Below are 22,752 nucleotides of genomic sequence, written 5' to 3'. Positions count from 1 at the left end.
GGCACCACAGAAAGACCTCCATTGATCCGATAGGCATGCAGCCGCATAGACATGTTGCAGTTTCAGCACCGTGGACAGTAGTCTGATCGGTAGTCTGTACTTCGATTTTACTAGGGGAGAGGCAAACTCCGACCTTGCGGGGGTCGAGAGAAACTGTGTTACGCCAGTGACTGTAGTACTGTCATTCAATAGCACAGTATTCTTACTCTGTTACTCATATAGATGTGCAAAATAGATACTAAACTACTACTGGTTCAATCCTCAACCTGCATTCCCTTTTAGAGGGATGGTGGTAGGCCTATATTCACCACTTTGTTACAAAATATAATTATTTGAGATATTAGATGAAAACATTCCCCTAACAACATTCTTACCTGACCATAGTTCGCAGAATAGCACTACTCTCCAACATATAGGATGTCTTTCAAATGCTTTCAGAACACTTGACACGTTTAAGAGAGTGATGACTACATTAAATGTGTTGCATACTGTATGTGACCACTACTGTACGTGGGATTACCTTGTAAATATCCTAGATTTACTCGGTTCATGACATCGCTCGCGGTAAGATTAGCAACATCCTCTACAAGCCAGAAGGGAAAGGCAGAAAGGAAACAGAAAGGAGAGAAGAAAGAAAAGGTCAGGCAAGCAGCAAAAATGCAAATTGCAGTTTTCAAATGGGGAAGTAAAAACAAACTAATATTCAAAGAAAGAAAAAATCATGTTCCCATGTTAAACGTTAGGCTATTAAATATTTATTTTTTAATAATGGTATAATTATTTGATTATTTATAATGTAAATATCTATTTCTGGCTCAAGCATCCAATTTCAAAATAACGGTAATCCTTTATTACGTATTACATTTTTCAGTTTTTGTTATGGCTTTCTGGCTGTATTACGTAATAAGCATTATATGGAATTATATGGAGAATTATATAGAGAAATAATTTTTTCTTTTGCAAAAAGAGGGCGAAGGAAGCTGAGGAGAGAGGAAAAGAAAGGGAGGAGATGCAGGCAAAATGCTTCATATGCTTCAGTCATCCTTCCATCCAAGTGAAGGGTTATGCACATTCATAGAGAGGTTAAGCACATCCATAACAGGTTATGCAGGTTCATTGTCATACTGTCACGTAGAATACTTTGAATAATGGGGAATGAGCATGGGATACTCCTCAATGTTAATGTAAGGCATTGTGGGATGTTTATATGGTTACTGATGTTATGAGGCATTATGACACTTCTGTACACCCCTTGAAATGGTTTTCAATGAAGTGAGGTGAATGGATGGCAAGGTTGTACGGTGAAAACAACTGTCTTTAAAAAACCAACACAACTTAATAATATTACTACGATAGTATTTCCATCTGCTGAGAACAGTAATTAGTCATTGACAAACAATAATATCTAATTTACAGCAAAATATACTGCAAACATCTCTAACAATAATGTCCATCCTAAATTCTCCAACTAATCCCGCATCATTCTATACAACATCAATAGCCAAACTATGAAAGATGACACGTATACTATACTGCCCCATCCGTAACTAAATATGACACAGCACCCTGTACTGCCCCTCAGTTACTAAGTATGACACAGCACCCTGTACTGCCCCTCAGTTACTAAGTATGACACAGCACCCTGTACTGCCCCTCAGTTACTAAGTATGACACAGCACCCTGTACTGCCCCTCAGTTACTAAGTATGACACAGCACCCTGTACTGCCCCTCAGTTACTAAGTATGACACAGCACCCTGTACTGCCCCTCAGTTGCTAAGTATGACACAGCACCCTGTACTGCCCCTCAGTTACTAAATATGACACAGCACCCTGTACTGCCCCTCAGTTACTAAATATGACACAGCACCCTGTACTGCCCCTCAGTTACTAAGTATGACACGGCACCCTGTACTGCCCCTCAGTTACTAAATATGACACAGCACCCTGTACTGCCCCTCAGTTACTAAGTATGACACAGCACCCTGTACTGCCCCTCAGTTACTAAGTATGACACAGCACCCTGTACTGCCCCTCAGTTACTCAGTACTATCAGGGTGTCCTGTTCCATTCTGCTCACCGTATCCGACAGTGGGCAGTCCCAGGTGCTTCATGCGGTTCTTAACCAGCTCAGACAGCTCCTGTCTCTCTGAGCGCCGGTACAGGTTGAGGCGCTGCTGTGAGAACCGCTCGGTGCGGGTTGGAGGTTTGGTGTTCTTACGGCTCAGACGCCTCGCCCACTGGAGGCTCTTCTTCCTCAGTAACGGGTGTTCTGATTCGCTGGTGGTGGACATCCGGTGTGTTCTGGTCTTCTCCCTCCATGACTCACGTGTGTTGTCCTTCTGATCGTCACCGCCGGTGTCCTCTACATTGATGGAGACTTGAGACTAGGGGGAGGGTGAAGGGTTAATACCATACCAACTGTGATGAGACTAGAGGGAGGGTGAAGGGTTAATACCATACCAAATGTGTGGACAGTATGAGACGAGAGGGAGGGTGAAGGGTTAATACCATATCAACTGTGTGGACAGTATGAGACTAGAGGGAGGGTGAAGGGTTAATACCATACCAACTGTGATGAGACTAGAGGGGGGGTGAAGGGTTAATATCATACCAACTGTGATGAGACTAGAGGGAGAGTGAAGGGTTAATACCATACCAACTGTGATGAGACTAGAGGGAGGGTGAAGGGTTAATACCATACCAACTGTGATGAGACTAGTGGGAGGGTGAAGGGTTAATACCATATCAACAGTGATGACACTAGAGGGAGGGTGAAGGGTTAATACCATACCAAATGTGTGGACAGTATGAAACTAGAGGGAGGGTGAAGGGTTAATACCATATCAACAGTGATGACACTAGAGGGAGGGTGAAGGGTTAATACCATACCAACTGTGATGAGACTAGAGGGAGGGTGAAGGGTTAATACCATACCAACTGTGATGAGACCAGAGGGAGGGTGAAGGGTTAATACCATATCAACTGTGATGAGACTAGAGGGAGGGTGAAGGGTTAATACCATACCAAATGTGTGGACAGTATGAGACTAAAGGGAGGGTGAAGGGTTAATATCATACCAACTGTGATGAGACTAGAGGGAGAGTGAAGGGTTAATACCATACCAACTGTGATGAGACTAGAGGGAGGGTGAAGGGTTAATACCATATCAACTGTGATGAGACTAGAGGGAGGGTGAAGGGTTAATACCATACCAAATGTGTGGACAGTATGAGACTAAAGGGAGGGTGAAGGGTTAATACCATATCAACAGTGATGACACTAGAGGGAGGGTGAAGGGTTAATACCATACCAAATGTGTGGACAGTATGAGACGAGAGGGAGGGTGAAGGGTTAATACCATATCAACTGTGTGGACAGTATGAGACTAGAGGGAGGATGAAGGGTTAATACCATATCAACTGTGATGAGACGAGAGGGAGGATGAAGGGTTAATACCATATCAACTGTGTGGACAGTATGAGACTAGGGGGAGGGTGAAGGGTGAAGGGTTAATACCATATCAACTGTGATGAGACTAGAGGGAGGGTGAAGGGTTAATACCATAACAACTGTGATGAGACCAGAGGGAGGGTGAAGGGTTAATACCATATCAAATGTGATGAGACTAGAGGGAGGGTGAAGGGTTAATACCATATCAACTGTATGGACAGTATGAGACTAGAGGGAGGATGAAGGGTTAATACCATATCAACTGTGATGAGACGAGAGGGAGGATGAAGGGTTAATACCATATCAACTGTGTGGACAGTATGAGACTAGGGGGAGGGTGAAGGGTTAATACCATAACAACTGTGATGAGTACAGAGGGAGGGTGAAGGGTTAATACCATATCAAATGTGATGAGACTAGAGGGAGGGTGAAGGGTTAATACCATATCAACTGTGATGAGACTAGAGGGAGGGTGAAGGGTTAATACCATATCAACTGTGTGGACAGTATGAGACTAGAGGGAGGGTGAAGGGTTAATACCATATCAACTGTGTGGACTGTATGAGACTAGAGGGAGGGTGAAGGGTTAATACCATATACACTGTGATGAGATGAGAGGGAGGTTGAAGGGTTAATACCATATACACTGTGATGAGATGAGAGGGAGGTTGAAGGGTTAATACCATATCAACTGTGATGAGACTGGAGGGAGGGTGAAGGGTTAATACCATATCAACTGTGATGAGACTAGAGGGAGGGTGAAGGGTTAATACCATATCAACTGTGATGAGACTAGAGGGATGGTGAAGGGTTAATACCATATCAACTGTGTGGACAGTATGAGACTAGAGGGAGGGTGAAGGGTTAATACCATATCAACTGTGATGAGACTAGAGGGAGGGTAAAGGGTTAATACCATATCAACTGTAATGAGACAAGGGGGAGGGTGAAGGGTTAATACCATATCAACTGTGATGAGACGAGAGGGAGGGTGAAGGGTTAATACCATATCAACTGTGATGAGACTAGAGGGAGGGTGAAGGGTTAATACCATATCAAATGTGATGAGACTAGAGGGAGGGTGAAGGGTTAATACCATATCAACTGTGTGGACAGTATGAGACTAGAGGGAGGGTGAAGGGTTAATACCATATCAACTGTGATGAGACTAGAGGGAGGGTGAAGGGTAAATACCATATCAACTGTAATGAGACAAGGGGGAGGGTGAAGGGTTAATACCATATCAACTGTGATGAGACGAGAGGGAGGGTGAAGGGTTAATACCATATCAACTGTGATGAGACTAGAGGGAGGGTGAAGGGTTAATACCATATCAAATGTGATGAGACTAGAGGGAGGGTGAAGGGTTAATACCATATCAACTGTGTGGACAGTATGAGACGAGAGGGAGGGTGAAGGGTTAATACCATATCAACTGTGATGAGACTGGAGGGAGGGTGAAGGGTTAATACCATATCAACTGTGATGAGACTAGAGGGAGGGTGAAGGGTTAATACCATATCAACTGTGTGGACAGTATGAGACTAGAGGGAGGGTGAAGGGTTAATACCATATCAACTGTGTGGACAGCATGAGACTAGGGGGAGGGTGAAGGGTTAATACCATATCAACTGTGATGAGACTAGAGGGAGGGTGAAGGGTTAATACCATATCAACTGTGAGGAGACTACGGGGAGGGTGAAGGGTTTATACCATATCAACTGTGATGAGACGAGAGGGAGGGTGAAGGGTTAAAAACATATCAACTGTGATGAGACTAGAGGGAGGGTGAAGGGTTAATACCATATCAACTGTGTGGACAGTATGAGACTAGAGGGAGGGTGAAGGGTTAATACCATATCAACTGTGTGGACTGTATGAGACTAGAGGGAGGGTGAAGGGTTAATACCATATACACTGTGATGAGACGAGAGGGAGGTTGAAGGGTTAATACCATATCAACTGTGATGAGACGAGAGGGAGGATGAAGGGTTAATACCATATCAACTGTGTGGACAGTATGAGACTAGGGGGAGGGTGAAGGGTGAAGGGTTAATACCATATCAACTGTGATGAGACTAGAGGGAGGGTGAAGGGTTAATACCATAACAACTGTGATGAGACCAGAGGGAGGGTGAAGGGTTAATACCATATCAACTGTGATGAGACTAGAGGGAGGGTGAAGGGTTAATACCATATCAACTGTGATGAGACTAGAGGGAGGGTGAAGGGTTAATACCATATCAAATGTGATGAGACTAGAGGGAGGGTGAAGGGTTAATACCATATCAACTGTGATGAGACTAGAGGGAGGGTGAAGGGTTAATACCATATCAACTGTGAGGAGACTACGGGGAGGGTGAAGGGTTAATACAATATCAACTGTGATGAGACTCGAGGGAGGGTGAAGGGTTAATACCATATCAACTGTGTGGACTGTATGAGACTAGAGGGAGGGTGAAGGGTTAATACCATATACACTGTGATGAGACGAGAGGGAGGTTGAAGGGTTAATACCATATCAACTGTGATGAGACTGGAGGGAGGGTGAAGGGTTAATACCATATCAACTGTGATGAGACTAGAGGGAGGGTGAAGGGTTAATACCATATCAACTGTGATGAGACTAGAGGGATGGTGAAGGGTTAATACCATATCAACTGTGTGGACAGTATGAGACTAGAGGGAGGGTGAAGGGTTAATACCATATCAACTGTGATGAGACTAGAGGGAGGGTGAAGGGTTAATACCATATCAACTGTAATGAGACAAGGGGGAGGGTGAAGGGTTAATACCATATCAACTGTGATGAGACGAGAGGGAGGGTGAAGGGTTAATACCATATCAACTGTGATGAGACTAGAGGGAGGGTGAAGGGTTAATACCATATCAAATGTGATGAGACTAGAGGGAGGGTGAAGGGTTAATACCATATCAACTGTGTGGACAGTATGAGACGAGAGGGAGGGTGAAGGGTTAATACCATATCAACTGTGATGAGACTGGAGGGAGGGTGAAGGGTTAATACCATATCAACTGTGATGAGACTAGAGGGAGGGTGAAGGGTTAATACCATATCAACTGTGTGGACAGTATGAGACTAGAGGGAGGGTGAAGGGTTAATACCATATCAACTGTGTGGACAGCATGAGACTAGGGGGAGGGTGAAGGGTTAATACCATATCAACTGTGATGAGACTAGAGGGAGGGTGAAGGGTTAATACCATATCAACTGTGAGGAGACTACGGGGAGGGTGAAGGGTTAATACCATATCAACTGTGATGAGACGAGAGGGAGGGTGAAGGGTTAAAAACATATCAACTGTGATGAGACTCGAGGGAGGGTGAAGGGTTAATACCATATCAACTGTGTGGACAGTATGAGACTAGAGGGAGGGTGAAGGGTTAATACCATATCAACTGTGTGGACTGTATGAGACTAGAGGGAGGGTGAAGGGTTAATACCATATACACTGTGATGAGACGAGAGGGAGGTTGAAGGGTTAATACCATATCAACTGTGATGAGACTGGAGAGAAGGTGAAGGGTTAATACCATATCAACTGTGATGAGACTAGAGGGAGGGTGAAGGGTTAATACCATATCAACTGTGATGAGACTAGAGGGAGGGTGAAGGGTTAATACCATATCAACTGTGATGAGACGAGAGGGAGGGTGAAGGGTTAATACCATATCAACTGTGATGAGACTCGAGGGAGGGTGAAGGGTTAATACCATATCAACTGTGTGGACAGTATGAGACTAGAGGGAGGGTGAAGGGTTAATACCATATCAAATGTGTGGACTGTATGAGACTAGAGGGAGGGTGAAGGGTTAATACCATATACACTGTGATGAGACGAGAGGGAGGTTGAAGGGTTAATACCATATCAACTGTGATGAGACTGGAGGGAGGGTGAAGGGTTAATACCATATCAACTGTGATGAGACTAGAGGGAGGGTGAAGGGTTAATACCATATCAACTGTGATGAGACTAGAGGGATGGTGAAGGGTTAATACCATATCAACTGTGTGGACAGTATGAGACTAGAGGGAGGGTGAAGGGTTAATACCATATCAACTGTGATGAGACTGGAGGGAGGGTGAAGGGTTAATACCATATCAACTGTGATGAGACTAGAGGGAGGGTGAAGGGTTAATACCATATCAACTGTGTGGACAGTATGAGACTAGAGGGAGGGTGAAGGGTTAATACCATATCAACTGTGTGGACAGCATGAGACTAGGGGGAGGGTGAAGGGTTAATACCATATCAACTGTGATGAGACTAGAGGGAGGGTGAAGGGTTAATACCATATCAACTGTGAGGAGACTAGGGGAGGGTGAAGGGTTAATACCATATCAACTGTGATGAGACGAGAGGGAGGGTGAAGGGTTAAAAACATATCAACTGTGATGAGACTCGAGGGAGGGTGAAGGGTTAATACCATATCAACTGTGTGGACAGTATGAGACTAGAGGGAGGGTGAAGGGTTAATACCATATCAACTGTGTGGACTGTATGAGACTAGAGGGAGGGTGAAGGGTTAATACCATATACACTGTGATGAGACGAGAGGAGGTTGAAGGGTTAATACCATATCAACTGTGATGAGACTGGAGAGAAGGTGAAGGGTTAATACCATATCAACTGTGATGAGACTAGAGGGAGGGTGAAGGGTTAATACCATATCAACTGTGATGAGACTAGAGGGAGGGTGAAGGGTTAATACCATATCAACTGTGATGAGACTAGAGGGAGGGTGAAGGGTTAATACCATATCAACTGTGATGAGACTAGAGGGAGGGTGAAGGGTTAATACCATATCAACTGTGTGGACAGTATGAGACTAGAGGGAGGGTGAAGGGTTAATACCATATCAAATGTGTGGACTGTATGAGACTAGAGGGAGGGTGAAGGGTTAATACCATATACACTGTGATGAGACGAGAGGGAGGTTGAAGGGTTAATACCATATCAACTGTGATGAGACTGGAGGGAGGGTGAAGGGTTAATACCATATCAACTGTGATGAGACTAGAGGGAGGGTGAAGGGTTAATACCATATCAACTGTGATGAGACTAGAGGGATGGTGAAGGGTTAATACCATATCAACTGTGTGGACAGTATGAGACTAGAGGGAGGGTGAAGGGTTAATACCATATAACTTGTGATGAGACTAGAGGAGGGTGAAGGGTTAATACCATATCAACTGTGATGAGACGAGAGAGAGGGTGAAGGGTTAATACCATATCAAATGTGATGAGACTAGAGGGAGGGTGAAGGGTTAATACCATATCAACTGTAATGAGACTAGAGGGAGGGTGAAGGGTTAATACCATATCAACTGTGATGAGACTAGAGGGAGGGTGAAGGGTTAATACCATATCAACTGTGAGGAGACTACGGGGAGGGTGAAGGGTTAATACCATATCAACTGTGATGAGACGAGGGTGAAGGGTTAATACCATATCAACTGTGTGGACAGTATGAGACTAGGGGGAGGGTGAAGGGTTAATACCATATCAACTGTGTGGACAGTATAAGACTAGAGGGAGGGTGAAGGGTTAATACGTGTGGACAGTATGAGACTAGGGGGAGGGTGAAGGGTTAATACCATATCAACTGTGATGAGACGAGGGTGAAGGGTTAATACCATACCAACTGTGTGGACAGCATGAGACTAGAGGGAGGGTGAAGGGTTAATACCATATCAACTGTGTGGACTGTATGAGACTAGAGGGAGGGTGAAGGGTTAATACCATATCAACTGTGTGGACTGTATGAGACTAGAGGGATGGTGAAGGGTTAATACCATATCAACTGTGAGGAGACTACGGGGAGGGTGAAGGGTTAATACCATATCAACTGTGATGAGACGAGGGTGAAGGGTTAATACCATATAAACTGTGATGAGACTAGAGGGAGGGTGAAGGGTTAATACCATATCAACTGTGTGGACAGTATGAGACTAGGGGGAGGGTGAAGGGTTAATACCATATCAACTGTGTGGACAGTATAAGACTAGAGGGAGGGTGAAGGGTTAATACCATATAAACTGTGATGAGACCAGAGGGAGGGTGAAGGGTTAATACCATATCAAATGTGATGAGACTAGAGGGAGGGTGAAGGGTTAATACCATATCAACTGTGTGGACAGTATGAGACTAGAGGGAGGGTGAAGGGTTAATACCATATCAACTGTGATGAGACTAGAGGGAGGGTGAAGGGTTAATACCATATCAACTGTGAGGAGACTACGGGGAGGGTGAAGGGTTAATACCATATCAACTGTGATGAGACGAGGGTGAAGGGTTAATACCATATCAACTGTGATGAGACTAGAGGGAGGGTGAAGGGTTAATACCATATCAACTGTGTGGACAGTATGAGACGAGAGGGAGGGTGAAGGGTTAATACCATATCAACTGTGTGGACAGTATGAGACTAGAGGGAGGGTGAAGGGTTAATACGTGTGGACAGTATGAGACTAGAGGGGGGGTGAAGGGTTAATACCATACCAACTGTGTGGACAGTATGAGACTAGAGGGAGGGTGAAGGGTTAATACCATATCAACTGTGTGGACAGTATGAGACGAGAGGGAGGGTGAAGGGTTAATACCATATCAACTGTGTGGACAGTATGAGACTAGAGGGAGGGTGAAGGGTTAATACCATACCAAATGTGATGAGACTAGAGGGAGGGTGAAGGGTTAATACGTGTGGACAGTATGAGACTAGAGGGAGGGTGAAGGGTTAATACGTGTGGACAGTATGAGACTAGGGGGAGGGTGAAGGGTTAATACCATATCAACTGTGTGGACAGTATGAGACTAGAGGGAGGGTGAAGGGTTAATACGTGTGGACAGTATGAGACTAGTGGGAGGGTGAAGGGTTAATACCATACCAACTGTGTGGACAGTATGAGACTAGAGGGAGGGTGAAGGGTTAAAACCATATCAACTGTGTGGACAGTATGAGACTAGAGGGAGGGTGAAGGGTTAATACCATATCAACTGTGTGGACAGTATGAGACTAGAGGGAGGGTGAAGGGTTAATACCATACCAACTGTGTGGACAGTATGAGACTAGGGGGAGGGTGAAGGGTTAATACCATACCAACTGTGTGGACAGTATGAGACTAGAGGGAGGGTGAAGGGTTAATACCATATCAACTGTGTGGACAGTATGAGACTAGAGGGAGGGTGAAGGGTTAATACCATATCAACTGTGTGGACAGTATGAGACTAGAGGGAGGGTGAAGGGTTAATACCATATCAACTGTGTGGACAGTATGAGACTAGAGGGAGGGTGAAGGGTTAATACCATATCAACTGTGTGGACAGTATGAGACTAGAGGGAGGGTGAAGGGTTAATACCATACCAACTGTGTGGACAGTATGAGACTAGAGGGAGGGTGAAGGGTTAATACCATATACACTGTGATGAGACGAGAGGGAGGTTGAAGGGTTAATACCATATCAACTGTGATGAGACGAGAGGGAGGATGAAGGGTTAATACCATATCAACTGTGTGGACAGTATGAGACTAGGGGGAGGGTGAAGGGTGAAGGGTTAATACCATATCAACTGTGATGAGACTAGAGGGAGGGTGAAGGGTTAATACCATAACAACTGTGATGAGACCAGAGGGAGGGTGAAGGGTTAATACCATATCAACTGTGATGAGACTAGAGGGAGGGTGAAGGGTTAATACCATATCAACTGTGATGAGACTAGAGGGAGGGTGAAGGGTTAATACCATATCAAATGTGATGAGACTAGAGGGAGGGTGAAGGGTTAATACCATATCAACTGTGATGAGACTAGAGGGAGGGTGAAGGGTTAATACCATATCAACTGTGAGGAGACAGGGGAGGGTGAGGGTTAATACAATATCAACTGTGATGAGAGAGGGAGGGTGAAGGGTTAATACCATATCAATTGTGTGGACTGTATGAGACTAGAGGGAGGGTGAAGGGTTAATACCATATACACTGTGATGAGACTAGAGGGAGGTTGAAGGGTTAATACCATATCAACTGTGATGAGACTGGAGGGAGGGTGAAGGGTTAATACCATATCAACTGTGATGAGACTAGAGGGAGGGTGAAGGGTTAATACCATATCAACTGTGATGAGACTAGAGGGATGGTGAAGGGTTAATACCATATCAACTGTGTGGACAGTATGAGACTAGAGGGAGGGTGAAGGGTTAATACCATATCAACTGTGATGAGACTAGAGGGAGGGTGAAGGGTTAATACCATATCAACTGTGATGAGACGAGAGGGAGGGTGAAGGGTTAATACCATATCAACTGTGATGAGACTCGAGGGAGGGTGAAGGGTTAATACCATATCAACTGTGTGGACAGTATGAGACTAGGGGGAGGGTGAAGGGTTAATACCATATCAAATGTGTGGACTGTATGAGACTAGAGGGAGGGTGAAGGGTTAATACCATATACACTGTGATGAGACGAGAGGGAGGTTGAAGGGTTAATACCATATCAACTGTGATGAGACTGGAGGGAGGGTGAAGGGTTAATACCATATCAACTGTGATGAGACTAGAGGGAGGGTGAAGGGTTAATACCATATCAACTGTGATGAGACTAGAGGGATGGTGAAGGGTTAATACCATATCAACTGTGTGGACAGTATGAGACTAGAGGGAGGGTGAAGGGTTAATACCATATAACTTGTGATGAGACTAGAGGGAGGGTGAAGGGTTAATACCATATCAACTGTGATGAGACGAGAGAGAGGGTGAAGGGTTAATACCATATCAAATGTGATGAGACTAGAGGGAGGGTGAAGGGTTAATACCATATCAACTGTAATGAGACTAGAGGGAGGGTGAAGGGTTAATACCATATCAACTGTGATGAGACTAGAGGGAGGGTGAAGGGTTAATACCATATCAACTGTGAGGAGACTACGGGGAGGGTGAAGGGTTAATACCATATCAACTGTGATGAGACGAGGGTGAAGGGTTAATACCATATCAACTGTGTGGAGAGTATGAGACTAGGGGGAGGGTGAAGGGTTAATACCATATCAACTGTGTGGACAGTATAAGACTAGAGGGAGGGTGAAGGGTTAATACCATATCAACTGTGAGGAGACTACGGGGAGGGTGAAGGGTTAATACCATATCAACTGTGATGAGACGAGGGTGAAGGGTTAATACCATACCAACTGTGTGGACAGCATGAGACTAGAGGGAGGGTGAAGGGTTAATACCATATCAACTGTGTGGACTGTATGAGACTAGAGGGAGGGTGAAGGGTTAATACCATATCAACTGTGTGGACTGTATGAGACTAGAGGGATGGTGAAGGGTTAATACCATATCAACTGTGAGGAGACTACGGGGAGGGTGAAGGGTTAATACCATATCAACTGTGATGAGACGAGGGTGAAGGGTTAATACCATATCAACTGTGATGAGACTAGAGGGAGGGTGAAGGGTTAATACCATATCAACTGTGTGGACAGTATGAGACTAGGGGGAGGGTGAAGGGTTAATACCATATCAACTGTGTGGACAGTATAAGACTAGAGGGAGGGTGAAGGGTTAATACGTGTGGACAGTATGAGACTAGGGGGAGGGTGAAGGGTTAATACCATATCAACTGTGATGAGACTAGAGGGAGGGTGAAGGGTTAATACCATATCAAATGTGATGAGACTAGAGGGAGGGTGAAGGGTTAATACCATATCAACTGTGTGGACAGTATGAGACTAGAGGGAGGGTGAAGGGTTAATACCATATCAACTGTGATGAGACTAGAGGGAGGGTGAAGGGTTAATACCATATCAACTGTGAGGAGACTACGGGGAGGGTGAAGGGTTAATACCATATCAACTGTGATGAGACGAGGGTGAAGGGTTAATACCATATCAACTGTGATGAGACTAGAGGGAGGGTGAAGGGTTAATACCATATCAACTGTGTGGACAGTATGAGACGAGAGGGAGGGTGAAGGGTTAATACCATATCAACTGTGTGGACAGTATGAGACTAGAGGGAGGGTGAAGGGTTAATACGTGTGGACAGTATGAGACTAGAGGGGGGGTGAAGGGTTAATACCATACCAACTGTGTGGACAGTATGAGACTAGAGGGAGGGTGAAGGGTTAATACCATATCAACTGTGTGGACAGTATGAGACGAGAGGGAGGGTGAAGGGTTAATACCATATCAACTGTGTGGACAGTATGAGACTAGAGGGAGGGTGAAGGGTTAATACCATACCAAATGTGATGAGACTAGAGGGAGGGTGAAGGGTTAATACGTGTGGACAGTATGAGACTAGAGGGAGGGTGAAGGGTTAATACGTGTGGACAGTATGAGACTAGGGGGAGGGTGAAGGGTTAATACCATATCAACTGTGTGGACAGTATGAGACTAGAGGGAGGGTGAAGGGTTAATACGTGTGGACAGTATGAGACTAGGGGGAGGGTGAAGGGTTAATACCATACCAACTGTGTGGACAGTATGAGACTAGAGGGAGGGTGAAGGGTTAATACCATATCAACTGTGTGGACAGTATGAGACTAGAGGGAGGGTGAAGGGTTAATACCATATCAACTGTGTGGACAGTATGAGACTAGAGGGAGGGTGAAGGGTTAATACCATACCAACTGTGTGGACAGTATGAGACTAGGGGGAGGGTGAAGGGTTAATACCATACCAACTGTGTGGACAGTATGAGACTAGAGGGAGGGTGAAGGGTTAATACCATATCAACTGTGTGGGCAGTATGAGACTAGAGGGAGGGTGAAGGGTTAATACCATATCAACTGTGTGGACAATATGAGACTAGAGGGAGGGTGAAGGGTTAATACCATATCAACTGTGTGGACAGTATGAGACTAGAGGGAGGGTGAAGGGTTAATACCATATCAACTGTGTGGACAGTATGAGACTAGAGGGAGGGTGAAGGGTTAATACCATACCAACTGTGTGGACAGTATGAGACTAGAGGGAGGGTGAAGGGTTAATACCATATCAACTGTGTGGACAGTATGAGGATCCAATAGGATGTTTTGTTAACACTTTCCATCATCAATAGAAGTTCTATAAACTGGAAGCATTTATGATGCATTATGGGTGACAGCTTCACCAAAGTGTTTAATGCTGAATAAAACAGAATAGCTACATAGTTGCTGTTCTTTTTTGATTGCACTGCACATTTCAGCAGATAATGACAGTTATGTGACCATAATGCCATCTTACCTGTGGGTACCCATCCTTTAACTAGGAATGAGACAGACCAAACAAACAAAAACACACCATGGATGAAGTAAAAAAAACTGAACAGAGTAGCATTGACAATAGCAAATATAATTTACTTGACCAAGAATGTTTGTGTGTGTGAATTGCAGCACCAAATAACTAATTGATGCATTTGAAGCATCATTACAATGAATAGCAGCACAATTATAGCACAATATATTGGCCATAATCTATGGAGGACTCAGAGGCGGCTTGTTCAAATACTTTTTCAGGATGCATCCCTCCTTTTTTCTCACCCGTGAGACAATCACTGATCATTATGTGATTTGACAAGTGAAAGCAAGGTTACGATCCCTATTGCTTTCACTTACCTCAACAAGGAAGGAAAAAAATAAGATATACTTGTGGATTTTGGCAACGAGGCCCTTTTATCTACTTCCCCAGAGTCAGATCAACTGGTAGATACCATTTTTATGTCTCTGTGTCAAGTATGAAAAAACCCTGAAGTATCCTTCTGAGGCCAAAAAGGAAGAAAGAAGAGAAGGAAGAAAGGAATTAAGGTAGGAAGGAAGGAATTTAGGAATGAATGAAGGAAGGTAGGAAGGAATGAAGAAAGGCAGAACGGAAGGAAGGATGCATCTTTAAAGTATTTGAACAGGGTCTGTGTCCATTCTGTCTTACCTCAGAAGAGGGGAACATGTGAGACTCTGTACGGTAGATGCCTATAGGAATCTCAGCACTGGAGGAACACAATTTCTGGAACAACCTGCCGTACGTCCTGATCCACAGGTCCTCCTCTGTCACCTTCATCTGGGGAAGAGCAGGGAAGAAGACACATTCAGTACACACACACACACGCACACACACACACACACACACACACACACACACACACACACACACACACACACACACACACACACACACACACACACACACACACACACGCGCACGCACACGCACACGCACACACGCAAGCACGCACGCACCCACACACTTATAGTACACACATCCTAACATACTGTAGATATCCATACTTACTGCACACAGGTAACCCGACCCTGGTGTGGTGTCCAGGCCAAGTAGAAGTCTTGCTATGGGAATCATATAGTCCTTCACAAATGACTGTAAAAAACAAGAGAATGCATTAACAAACAGGAGGAACCATAGACTGAAAATACTAATTTCTAGGCCCAGAGGAAACATTATAGAGTAGGGGTAAGAAACTACTGAATGATCACATGATCACACTTAAACATACGGTAGGTCTCTCTCTCTCTATTTTTCTGATTAGTATTGCCTTTAGACACTGATCTAAGATCGGTTTTGAGGTTCTCCACCTAATAGTTCAGATTTAGAGAATGTAAGCTGATCATAGATTTACATTTACATTTAAGTCATTTAGCAGACGCTCTTATCCAGAGCGACTAGATCTGTGCCTAAGGGAGAGACTAAGCTGATCATATATCTGTGCCTACGGGAGAGACTAAGCTGATCATAGATCTGTGCCTACGGGAGAGACTAAGCTGATCATAGATCTGTGCCTAAGGGAGAGACTAAGCTGATCATAGATCTGTGCCTAAGGGAGAGACTAAGCTGATCATATATCTGTGCCTACGGGAGAGACTAAGCTGATCATAGATCTGTGCCTACGGGAGAGACTAAACTGATCATAGATCTGTGCCTACGGGAGAGACTAATCTGAGCATAGTCTGTGCCTACGGGAGAGACTAAGCTAATCTGTGCCTACGGGAGAGACTAAACTGATCATAGATCTGTGCCTACGGGAGAGACTAAGCTGATCATATATCTGTGCCTACGGGAGAGACTAAGCTGATCATAGATCTGTGCCTACGGGAGAGACTAAACTGATCATAGATCATAGCATAGTCTGTGCCTACGGAGAGACTAAGCTAATCTGTGCCTACGGGAGAGACTAAACTGATCATAGATCTGTGCCTACGGGAGAGACTAAGCTGATCATATATCTGTGCCTACGGGAGAGACTAAGCTGATCATAGATCTGTGCCTACGGGAGAGACTAAGCTGATCATAGATCTGTGCCTACGGGAGAGACTAAGCTGATCATAGATCTGTGCCTACGGGAGAGACTAAGCTGATCATAGATCTGTGCCTACGGGAGAGACTAAGCTGATCATAGATCTGTGCCTACGGGAGAGACTAAGCTGATCATAGATCTGTGCCTACGGGAGAGACTAAGCTGATCATAGATCTGTGCCTACGGGAGAGACTAAGCTGATCATAGATCTGTGCCTACGGGAGAGACTAAGCTGATCATAGATCTGTGCCTACGGGAGAGACTAAGCTGATCATAGATCTGTGCCTACGGGAGAGACTAAGCTGATCATAGATCTGTGCCTACGGGAGAGACTAAGCTGATCAAACAGTACATTTACACTCTGCTGGCTGAGACAAGGTGATACACCACGGACAAACTCCCTAGCTAAGTCCCAAATTGTATCCTATTCCCTACATATTCAGAAATGTCTTCAGTCCCTATGGCCCTGGTCAAACGTAATGCACTACATATGGAAAAGGTTGCTATTTGGGATATAACCCCTAATACCCACCTGGTAGAGCAGCGTATCCAGCATACTGATACTGAACACTCTGCCTGCCGCGAACGGCAGACGGAACATGAAGGCCAGGTTGGAACCCTTATCACGCTCTATCTATAAGGGGGAGAGGGAGAAGAGAGCAGAGAGAGAGGGAGGGAAGGAGAGAGAAAGGGAGGGAGAAGAGAGAGAGAATGGGAGGATAGAGCAGATAGGGGAGAGGGAGGAGATAGAGAATGAGAGAAAGAGGGAAGGGAGAGAGAGCACATGAAATGTCATCAGCTGGCTTGTTAACCCAGTCCAGAGCTTTATATCTTCATGTCTGAGTCTGTGTAACAGAGTTCACCTTCCACATGACATCCACACAGACAGAGAGTCAGTAATGAGGGCTGAAGCCTCAGATCTAAAGATGGAGGAGTGACATGCCCCCACGCTGAACTCACCTTCTCTAGTTTGGAGAGAGCCAGTGAATAGCAGTCCTTAGCTCTGAACTGCATAAATCTCATGTTGGAGGGGTGGGTCAGCTCAGTGATGATACTAAGACTGGGGAACAGCCTGGAGGGATAGATGGGTAGATAGAGGGAGAGGGTGGTGGAAGAGGAGAGAGAGAGAGAAATTCAAAAGGAAATTATCTTAATTAACAGAGAAAAATGTCCTCCTGTGTGCTACCTATATCCCCCCACTAGAATCCCCATACTTTAATGAAGACAGCTTCTCCATCCTGGAGGGGGAAATCAATCATTTCCAGGCCCAGGGACATGTACTAGTCTGTGGTGACCTAAATGCCAGAACCGGACAAGAACCTGACACCCTCAGCACACAAAGGGACAAACACCTGCCTGGAGGTGACAGCATTCCCTCCCACATATGCCCCCCTAGGCACAACTATGACAACATAACCAACAAAAACGGGTCACAACTCCTGCAGCTATGTCACACGCTGTGTATGTACATAGTCAATGGTAGGCTTTGAGGGGACTCCTATGGTGGGTACACCTATAGCTCATCTCTTGGCAGTAGTACTATAGACTACTTTATCACTGACCTCAACCCAGAGTCTCTCAGAGCGTTCACAGTCAGCCCACTGACACCCCTATCAGACCACAGCAAAATCACAGTCTACTTGAACAGAGCAAATCTCAATCATGAGGCATCAAAGCCAAAGGAACTGAGTAACATTAAGAAATGCTATAGATGGAAGGAATGCAGTTTGGAAACCTACCAAAAAACAATTAGGCAACAACAAATTCAATCCCTTTTAGACAATTTCCTGGGTAAAACGTTCACAGTAGAAAATCTTAACAGTATATTTGACCTCTCAGCTTCCCTATCAAATCTAAAAATCTCAAATTCGAAACCGAAGAAAATTAACAACAATGACAAATGTTTTGATGAAGATTTAAGAAAGAAATTGAGAAACCTGTCCAACCAAAAACATAGAGACCCGGAAAACGACCCGGAGTCTACGCCTTCACTATGGTGAATCACTAAAACAATACAGAAATACACTACGGAAAAAGAAGGAACAGCACGTCAGAAATCAGCTCAATGTAATTGAAGAATCCATAGACTCTAAACACTTCTGGGAAAATTGGAAAACACTTGACAAACAACAACACGAAGAGTTATCTATCCAAAACGGAGATGTATGGGTAAACCACTTCTCCAATCTTTTTGGCTCTATAACAAAGAATAAAGAGCAAAAACATATACCGGACCAAATACAAACCTCAGAACCAACTATTAAAGACTACCAGAACCCACTGGATACTCCAATTACCTTGAATGAGCTACAGGACAAAATAAAAACCCTACAACCCAAAAAGGCATGTGGTGTTGATGGTATCCTTAATGAAATGATCAAAGATACAGACAACAAATTCCAATTGGCTATACTAAAACTATTTAACCTCATCCTTAGCTCTGGCATCTTCCCCAATATTTGGAACCAAGGACTGATCACCCCAATCCACAAAAGTGGAGACAAATTTGACCCCAATAACTACCGTGGGATATGCGTCAACAGCAACCATGGGAAAATCCTCTGCATTATCATTAACAGCAGACTTGTACATTTCCTCAATGAAAACAATGTACTGAACAAATGTTAAATTGGCTTTTTACCAAATTACCATACAACAGACCATGTATTCACCCTGCACACCCTAATTGACAACCAAACAAACCAAAACAAAGACAAAGTCTTCTCATGCTTTGTTGATTTCAAAAAAGCCTTTGACTCAATTTGGCATGAGGGTCTGCTATACAAATGGATGGAAAATGGTGTTGGGGGTAAAACATATGACATTATAAAATCCATGTACACAAACAACAAGTGTGCGGTTAAAATAAGCAAACAACACACATATTTCTTCCCGCAGGGCTGTGGGGTGAGACAGGGATGCAGCTTAAGCCTCACCCTCTTCAACAGATATATCAACGAATTGGCACGGGCACTAGAAAAGTCTGCAGCACCTGGCCTCACCCTACTAGAATCTGCTGTCAAATGTCTACTGTTTGCCTATGATCTGGTGCTTCTATCACCAACCAAGGAGGGCCTACAGCAGCACCTAGATATTCTGCACAGATTCTGCCAGACCTGGGCCCTGACAGTAAATCTCAGTAAGACCAAAATAATGGTGTTCCAAAAAAGGTCCAGTCGCCAGGACCACAAATACAAATTCCATCCAGACACCATTGCCCTAGACCACACAAAAAACTATACATACCTTGGCCTAAACATCAGTGCCACAGGTAACTTCCACAAAGCTGTGAACGATGTGAGAGTCAAGGCAAGAAGGGCATTCTATGCCATCAAAAGGAACACAAAATTCAACATACCAATTAGGATCTGGCTAAAAATACTTGAATCAGTCATAGAGCCCATTGCCCTTTATGGTTGTGAGGTCTGGGGTCCGCTCACCAACCAAGATTTCACAAAATGGGACAAACACCAAATTGAGACTGCATGCAGAATTCTACAAAAATATCCTCCGTGTACAACGTAGAACACCAAATAATGCATTCAGAGCAGAATTAGGCCGATACCCACTAATTATCAAAATCCAGAAAAGAGCCGTTAAATTCTACAACCACCTAAAAGGAAGCGATTCCCAAATCTTCCATAACAAAGCCATCACCTACAGAGAGATGAACTTGGAGAAGAGTCCCCTAAGCAAGCTGGTCCTGGGGCTCTGTTCACAAACACAAACACACCACACAGGACAGCAGCACAATTAGACCCAAGCAAATCATGAGAAAACAAAAAGATAATTACTTGACACATTGGAAAGAATTAACAAAAAAACAGAGCAAACTAGATTGCTATTTGGCCCTAAACAGAGAGTACACAGTGGCAGAATACCTGACCACTGTGACTGACCCAAACTTAAGGAAAGCTTTGACTATGTACAGACTCAGTGAGCATAGCCTTGCTATTGAGAAAGGTCACCGTAGGCAGACATGGCTCTCAAGAGAAGACAGGCTATGTGCACACTGCCCACAAAATGAGGTGGAAACTGAGCTGCACTTCCTAACCTCCTGCCAAATGTATGACCATATTAGAGACACATATTTCCCTCAGATTACACAGATCCACAAAGAATTTGAAAACAAACCCAATTTTGCTAAACTCCCATATCTACTGGGTGAAATTCCACAGTGTGCTATCACAGCAGCAAGATTTGTGACCTGTTGCCACAAGAAAAGGGCAACCAGTGAAGAACAAACACCACTGTAAATACAACCCATATTTATGCTTATTTATTTTCCCTTGTGTACTTTAAATCAAATCAAATCAAATTTTATTTGTCACATACACATGGTTAGCAGATGTTAATGCGAGTGTAGCGAAATGCTTGTAGTTATATATTGTTACAACACTGTATATATACATAATATGACATTTGTAATGTCTTTATTGTTTTGAAACTCTGTATGTGTAATGTTTACTGTTAATTTTTATTGTTTATTTCACATTTGTATATTATCTACAGCACTTACTTTGGCAATGTTAACACATGTTTCCCATGCCAATAAAGCCCCTTGAATTGAATTGAGAGTAGTAAGGAAGGAAGGAGTCAAAGAGATTCAATGCTTTGGGCTCATGGGTAAGTACCAATCTAGCAGTGATGCATGGTTTCAGTTTTGGGATGTTGAATGAAACTTTTCTACCCTGATAGATGCTCTGATAGATGCTGTTTAATACAGTTTCACCCAATGGTTTATTCATTTTACTTTCATGAAAAACAACAACATCATCTAACACCTTCATCTGACACTTCCATCTGACTCTCATCTAACACTTTAAAAAAAAACTTTCATCTGAGACTTTCATCTGAGACTTTCATCTGACACTTTCATCTGACACTTTAATTTGACTTTCATCTAACATTTTAATTTGACTTTCATCTAACATTTTCATCTGATACTTTCATCTGAATTTCAAATTACTTTGAATTTCCAGAGTGTATTTCATTGTTTTATGTCAGTTCCATGCTTGAAAAATGATTTTCCCTCTTCAATTTTAAAGACAGAGTATTTATAATGATTTACTATACTGCAAGTAGTCCACACTGTGCCGTAACAGGTTACTTGAAATGAAGACCTGCAACCAATCTGTGTGCAGCGCATTTACTGTATATCATTAAACATAGAAGCAGGCATCCCACAGCATACCTGAACATGGTCTGTACGTTGACTATGGTTTTGGCGTCTGCCATATAGTCCTCCTCAGCACTCATGGTGCTCTCCTTGTCCACCACCACCAGGTTATCAGCATAGATGATGCCACACTGCAGAAGATTGTCCAGGCTGCCACAAAGAGAACCCATCATAACACAACACATCGTGACAAGCTGCCACAAAGAGAAACCAACACAATATATCATATTATGACAATCATGACTTTTACCTGACCTATAATGTCATTAATGACACTCGTTAATTGCAAATCCCCTGGATAGTAATATACATAATATACAGTGCATTGGGAAAGTATTCAGACCCCTTGACGTTTTCCACATTTTGTTAAGTTACAGCCTTATTCTAAAATGGATGAATTAAACCTATTTAACATAAATAGAAAGCAAAAACAGGTTTTGGACGTTTCCATTGATCATCGTTGAGATGCACACAGCCAAGACAATGCAGGAGTGGCTTTGGGACAAGTCTCTTAATGTCCTTGAGTGGCTCTGCCAGAGCCCGGACCTGAACCCGATCGAACATCTCTGGTGAGATCTGAAAATAGCTGTGCAGCGATGCTCCCCATCCAACCTGACAGAGTTTGAGAGGATCTGCAGAGAAGAATGGGAGAAACTCCCTAAATACTGGTGTGCCAAGCTTGTAGCATCATACCAAAGAAGACTCGAGGCTGTAATCGCTGCCAAAGGTGCTTCAACCAAGTACCGAGTAAAGGGTCTGAACACTAATATATATATGATATTTTAAATGTTTTATTTTGAATACATTTGCAAC

The 22,752-nt window shown here is 43.8% G+C and overlaps 1 protein-coding gene across 1 annotated transcript in view; it reads right to left on the bottom strand.

Moving 5' to 3' along the window:
- The window catches only part of LOC135513808 (potassium channel subfamily T member 1-like), a 176,699-nt gene that overhangs the window by 6,331 nt on the left and 147,616 nt on the right, over positions 1-22,752 (bottom strand). Inside the window, exons 24-31 of the mRNA XM_064936749.1 lie at positions 21,955-22,089; positions 17,721-17,832; positions 17,293-17,394; positions 15,743-15,826; positions 15,383-15,511; positions 14,702-14,722; positions 2,080-2,386; positions 521-583 (exon numbers count right to left, since the gene is read on the bottom strand). Of these exons, the coding sequence (XP_064792821.1) occupies positions 521-583; positions 2,080-2,386; positions 14,702-14,722; positions 15,383-15,511; positions 15,743-15,826; positions 17,293-17,394; positions 17,721-17,832; positions 21,955-22,089 (953 nt within the window). The remainder of the gene's footprint in view (positions 1-520; positions 584-2,079; positions 2,387-14,701; positions 14,723-15,382; positions 15,512-15,742; positions 15,827-17,292; positions 17,395-17,720; positions 17,833-21,954; positions 22,090-22,752) is intronic.

The sequence above is a fragment of the Oncorhynchus masou genome, chromosome 25, assembly GCF_036934945.1.
Source record: "Oncorhynchus masou masou isolate Uvic2021 chromosome 25, UVic_Omas_1.1, whole genome shotgun sequence".
Classification (NCBI taxonomy): Eukaryota; Metazoa; Chordata; class Actinopteri; order Salmoniformes; family Salmonidae; genus Oncorhynchus; species Oncorhynchus masou.
This window is presented reverse-complemented; position numbering and strand designations above follow the sequence as displayed.